The sequence below is a fragment of the Phyllostomus discolor genome, chromosome 1 (genome assembly GCF_004126475.2).
Source record: "Phyllostomus discolor isolate MPI-MPIP mPhyDis1 chromosome 1, mPhyDis1.pri.v3, whole genome shotgun sequence".
NCBI classification, from domain to species: Eukaryota; Metazoa; Chordata; class Mammalia; order Chiroptera; family Phyllostomidae; genus Phyllostomus; species Phyllostomus discolor.
The window spans coordinates 186,715,352-186,721,580 of record NC_040903.2 but is presented as its reverse complement, the minus strand read 5'-3'; the positions used below and the strand labels follow the sequence as shown (position 1 = coordinate 186,721,580).

The 6,229-nt window shown below is 50.4% G+C and overlaps 1 protein-coding gene and 1 long non-coding RNA gene across 2 annotated transcripts in view; one reads left to right on the top strand and one right to left on the bottom strand.

The window, feature by feature from the left end:
* Positions 1–1,360, bottom strand: part of PRKCH (protein kinase C eta) — a 203,140-nt gene extending 201,780 nt beyond the window's left edge. The window contains 1 exon segment of the mRNA XM_028506724.2: positions 589–1,360. Coding sequence (XP_028362525.1) covers positions 589–951 — 363 coding nt within the window. The 5' untranslated portion in view covers positions 952–1,360.
* Positions 1,361–1,424: 64 nt separating this feature from the next.
* LOC118497116 lies at positions 1,425–3,935 on the top strand. Its single transcript, XR_004899667.1, has 2 exons — positions 1,425–1,571; positions 2,050–3,935. It is a non-coding gene; the product is annotated as an uncharacterized LOC118497116 (long non-coding RNA).
* Positions 3,936–6,229: the final 2,294 nt, after the last annotated feature.

Sequence of the window (6,229 nt, the reverse complement as noted above, 5' to 3'; positions counted from 1 at the left end):
ACAACAAAACTTTGTCAACGTGCAGACCCAGGTACTCCTATCCCTGCCCGTGCAGTTATGTATCTCTGGGATGTAATGGATCTGCATGCCGAAACACGTGTGTACGTCTGAGCCCGCTGCACCAACATGTATCCATAAACACTATGAATAATACTTGCGAGAATGTATGTATAGCTTTCTCCTAAGAAACTTTTCAAGTACTTTACCCAAATCAAGTCCTTTTCATATCACATGGTCCTTTCTATTCCTGCGTGTTAACCGCGTGAGGGGAGTTGGGGCGCCTCAACAAAATTCTGGACAGATGGGGGGTGACTGCCCCCACCCAGACTTCCCGTTAGCCCAAGGTGTCATCCCGAAAGGGGACCATATCCAGGCTGGCTTCCTGGAAACACACCTGCGCCCTCACACACCCACCGCGCCTGCGTCACCAGTGCCACGGCACCTGGGCAAGGACCAAACTCTGGAGGGAATTCCCTCCGCTGCGGAGCTAGGAAAGGCGATGGGAAAGCGGCAGCCGGGGAGTTTTGACAAATGGAGGAGATAGGTGGGGGTCAAGTGGACACAGCCAGACGATCATAAGCTACTCACCCATCCCTCAAAGGTGTCCGAGGCGCCGGCGGTGCGCAGCAGCTCATGGAATTGCAAGGTGCAGTTGGCCACGAAGTGGTCGTAGCCCAGGGGCGTCTCGTGGAAGACGGCCAGCTCTAGGTGGCCGCCGTCGGTGACGTTGGCGCAGAACTCTTCGTTGTACGTGGGTTTGTTGGTCTTCTGCTTGGTGCTGGTCTGACCCACGCGCACCTGGTCCACACTCACTGTCAGGTAGGGATCCAGCAGTTGGTAGCCCTTCTTGAAGAGCGAGTGGCGCAGGGACCAGCGGGTCGGCTGCAGCCCCACTGCCTCGCCGATGCGGACCCTCAAGTAGCCATTGAACTTCATGGTGTCGGACGACATGTCGGCGCCGCTGTCCCGGCCCCGGGGGGCCGCCCTGGCTGGTACAGGGAGAGCCCGGAGCCCCTGCTCAGGCCAGCCCTCGCGGCAGCCGTAGGAGTGGGGGCAGCTCCTGGGAAAAGCAGCACCCAAGTCCCCCTCGCCGGGCCATTCTGCCTCCTCTGCGGGACCTTCTCCTCCCCTCCTTCCCTGCCTCCCTCCCTCGCGAGGTGGAAAGGAGGGGAGCCCGGCGCTGAGCTCGCAGCGGGCCGGGGGAGCCGGACCGTCCCTCTCGAGCGCGCGGCGCTTCCCGGGGTCTCGCACAGGACCCGCGCCTTCTCCAGAGCCGGGAGGCTCCTCTCCCCGGAGAGCCAGAGCGACCCGTCCGGTTAGCTCCAGCCCCAAGCGTCTCTTGCCTCCGCCTTCTCCTGCTTCTCCTCCTGCCCCCGCCTCCGCGAACTCACGCTCTCCCCCACTCGGCGAGCTTCAAACCAGGAAGCAGCGGCCGCCGCATCCCCGGCAGGAGCTCGCGGCGCCAGTCACCAAGTCCTTCGAAATCCTGCGCGGGCTCCCGCGCCTTTCCAGCCCCGGGGGCGTGGCGCGCGGCCCCGCCAGCCCCGCGAGCCCCGCGAACCCCGCGGGAGGTCTGTGGCCGGGCGCACACAGCCTCGCCGGGAGCCCCACGCCGGCCTCCTCGCTCGCCCTGCTCTGCGCGCGCTCCGTGCGGTGCGGGTCGGATGGTGCCCTGCCGGCTGGAAGCTGGCCCAGGTGAAGGCCAAAAAGCGAGGAGCCCGGGGCCTAGCGCGAGCAAACACCTGAGGCAAAGGAGAAGGGCGCGGGTCCGGCTGGAAGGCGGGGAGGAGAGAGAGGTTAGGGGAACCCGAGCGGCGAGGCCGTCCGCGCCCTCCCTCCCACCCTGAAAGGTGGGCTGGCGACTCTGCCAGGCCACGTGAGAGGCCCTGGCTGGAGGTGGGCTCCCGGCGGGGAGTTTCCTTTTCCTAATCTTTACGGGGATGGCTCATCCTGGGTTCAACTCAGGCCCATCCTGTTTGTGCTCCTTTCCTGCAGAGAGTAATTACACGTTTTGTGTGTGTGTGTGTGTGTGTGTGTGTGTGTTAATAGGGCAGTAGTAATGATGGAAATCCTGTCCGCCTCCTTCCTCCGAGAGGTGTGTCTTGTTGCACAAAGATCAGGAAAGGTTGGTTCTGAAGACAGACATGGCCAAGACGTAATAAGTCTCTTCCTTTACGAGGCGGTTTCTGTCCACCCGCCCTGCAATAAGGCAGGAGACATTCACACGAGCTCTATCCCTGATACAGGTGCGCCAAGGAAATCACCCCTTCAAAGAACACCTGGATTGTTGGCTGTGTTTGTGAGCCAGAGTGTTCCTTCTCTCTCGAGGCCCCACAGTTTTTGTGTACTCTGCTCTATTGCAAACCTTGCAAATCTTCCTCTCTGAGGGCCAGCCACAACCAATCTGTCTCACCTAAAGCCTCGGCCATTCCTAAGGTGCTTCATTACATTTTGTCTAGCTAATCAAATTCCCTTGGGAGTAGACTGGTCTTTCTAGCTCCCTTCCTCCAGTGCCCTCTTGGGGCTCTCAAACTGAGTAGATTCTCACAATTTCAATGCAGTGAATGGGGAGGCACACTATAGAATGAAAACAAGTTAAGAACAATGGGCCAGTGGGGGAGGGCCTGTCTTAAAATACCAAAACTTCCTTAAGATAACAGGGCAGGGATGCAGCACACCACCCTAATGACACCTTAGCTTTAGGCAGGACTTGTAAAGCAAGCTCCCAAACATCCAGGGGGCTTGGCTCTTTTGCTCCAGGGGAAGAGGTCAAGGAGAGAACTTTGGTCAACTCTGTCACCCTCACCTCCAAAGAGCAGGATTCTGGCTTTAAGAACCACTGAAGGATTTGGTGCTGCTGGGCTTTGGCACTGAAAGAAGACATCCCCCAGATGGTGGGTTGGGAGGTGAGAGACACAGATCTATCAGCACCAGGCACAAGTGGGCGGGCAGTGGTGACACAGCAGTGAGCCGGACAGCCTCAGCGCCTGCCCTCCTGGGGCTTGTAGTCCCACGGGAAGGAGAAACAACAAACACATCACACATGTGGAGGGGCAGGGAAGGAAAAGCCTACCGTGTGATGGGACAAAGGATCCTGGAGGGGGTGGGCAGGGAAGGGCCCCTGATGAAGCACATAGGAGGTTCAACTTATTCAGGGTTCCTGAGGAAAGAAAGGGACGTTTTGACCTGTTGGGGGAACAGGGAGGACCTCGTGGCTGGAGCCAAGAAAGGTAACAGGAGAGTGGTTGAAACGAACCTGAAAAGGTGGGTCAGGGTCCAAGGCTGACCAGACTGTACATCATGAAAAAGTCTTTGGACATTATCTATGGGCAACTGAAAGCCCCTAAAGGCTGTGAGGCAGGACCAGGACAGGATGAGATTTGTGTTTTAAAATCTCTGTCTAGGGCTGTGAGGAAAATGGATTGGAAAGAACTAGCATGGGTGTGGGGAGATCAGTGAAGGGGCTGTTGCCAAAGTCCAGAGGAGAGAAGATAGTGACTGGAACTTAGGTGGTGGGGATGGAGATGAAGATACGGATATGATGCAAGAAGCGTTTGGAAGGTAGAATTGACAGGTCCTGGTGATGGATGCATGGAGGGAATGAGGAAGAGAAAAGCATCAAGGAAGACTTGCAGGAATCCAGCCTCAGCAACAGTGTGGATTAGGGAGCCATTTGAGATTAAGAAACACTAGAGGATGAGCAGATTTGTGGAGGGAGATGAAGAGTTCACTTCCACACATGTCAAGTTTGATATATCTTTAGTACATTTAAGTGGAAATCTAAAGTGGGCAATTGGCTGTGTGGTTATGAAGCTCAGAGGTGCATTCTGAGCTAAAGACATAAACTGAGGAGCCATCAGTATATAGATAGCAATGGAAGCTAGAACAGCGGATGTGATCTCTGTTACAGGAAAAGATAGGAAGAGAGTATAGCATGCAAAAAGAAGGGGCCTAGGTAAGAGCTCTGCAGAAACTCTAACGTCTATTGATGGAGGGGAGACAGGCAAGGAAGTTGAGAATAAGCAGCCAGGGAGGTGAGAGAAAAACTAGGAGGATGTGGTGTCCAGTTGGGGAGCAGAGCCTGTTTGAAGTAGGTTAAGATTGAAAATAAGTGGGGAGAGTAGACGATCTCTAAGCTGTTTGGCTAGAATGGGGAGGAAGATGGAATCACTGGATATAGGGCTTTCTTTAGTATGGGTTAGCAATACAAGAGAGGAGAGAGATCGTACAGTTCTGAGACTGCAGGAGGGAATGCCAGCTAAGGCACAGGTGAAGAAATGAGCCTTAGTTTGAAAGTAACATCTATGTGTGTGGTTCTCAGCACACTGTCCAAAGCTACCTACATACAACCAGGGGCAGTGGTCACCAGCAGCCACAACTTGCAGATTTCCAGCTTCATGGCCCCAGGAGAATGAAGATTTGCTCTACCAGCATCCTTAATCTGGGGGAAGATTCTGATTGTCTCCCGGCTAGTGGTTCCTGGGGGACACTGGGCAGGTAGTAGACAGCACACAGTTCAAGGTTCCCATAGGAACAATCTGCCAATAGAAACCTCACCTGTGTTAACAGCTCTTATTCAGAGCTGGTCCCGACTTTTAAGGAAGGCAGCAGAGCAAGATGTTTCCTCTCTATGTACATCCCAGCTGGTATATAGTGCATACTTGCGTACTTGCATTGCCTGTTTGAAAATCTGTGGTATAGGTCCTTTTGTAGGCTAGAGGGGTTTTTTTTCCTTACCACTATTACTTTTTCTTGTTTTAGTGGCACCATAACTTTGGACTTCTCTAAATACAATTCTAGTACAGATTCTAAATGCTTTTCTGATCAATTGCTTGATTGATTGAATCACTGCTCTTTTCCTCATTTCTTTTTTTAAAATTTTTTATTGATTGATTTTAGAGAAAGAAAGAGAGAGAAACACTGATTTTTTGTTCCATTTATTTAGGCATTTGTTGGTTGATTCTTGTATGTTCCCTGACCAGGGATCAAACCCACAGCCTTGGCATATTGGGACAATGCTTTAACCAGCTGAACTACCCAGCCAGGACTATTTTTCTCATTTCTTAAGGAACATTTTATACAACCTCCATTCCAGTTTAAAATAGAACTAGAGAATTTAGAGACTAATATGGCCAGGTCAAAACATTACCCCATGTTACTATGAAATGGCACAACCTTTGGAGGGCATTTGACAGCATACATCAAAAGTTTCAAAGTAAGAAATCAGTTCTTTGCCTGGAAAGGTCCAGCAATAGTGGAATGACTAAATAAGTTATAGAATAGCAACTCAATGAAATATTACATAGTTGTTAAAATGACATATGGAAAACAACACAGAAGAAAACAATAGTCAATAACATTATATAAATCTAAAGGAAGGTGCATAAATGTGCTATGCAGTGCATAGAATATGTATACCAAGGGATAAAGGTTGGAATGCAGCACAGATGAATGGAAACAGTTCTTAGAGTACTGGACTTACAGATAATAAACATACTCATCTAAAAGAGTTCTGAAGAGAAAATAATTTATATAATGCATTTGACACATTGCCCAGCACATGCTATGTTTCAGCTGTTACCTGGCTGTCATATTATCATTTATTGAGCATCCACCAGCACTGTAACAAGGCACTTGACTAACATTACTTCATTTGATCCCCATGAGAACCATTGAGGTAAGTGTCATTATTTCTATTTTAGAAATGAGGATACCAAGGGTCAGAAATGTTAAGTGAATTGGATCACATAATTAATACATGGTACATGGTATTGCTGAGATTTGACCCATTTTTTAAATGCATGCCTAAGCCCACCCAGAATGGTTCTAATGCATAGTGGGCTAGCCCCCTGCTGCTGTGCACTGAGATCAAGGAGGCAGATCAAGATTCTCAGCCAGCAGGAGAGAATGGGATGCAGGGCAGGAGGTATAACTGTTCCTTATCTATTTCTGAATATGCAAAGGTACATATAATGGTATATGTATAAAGGTATGAGTAATGTGGCAAAAGTAAGCCACCATGTTCTATTTATAGATGTTCCAAAAAGAACAGAAAAAGGTAAGATATTTCACAAATACACTAGCATTTCTCAGAATGGAAGGAAGACACTAGTCTCATATTGAAAAAGACAATTAGACAGAATGAGTAAAAGACTCGTGCCTACACCTATCATTATGATGTTTCTGAACACTCAGATAAAGGGAAGATCTTCAAGAACTTGGAGGAAGA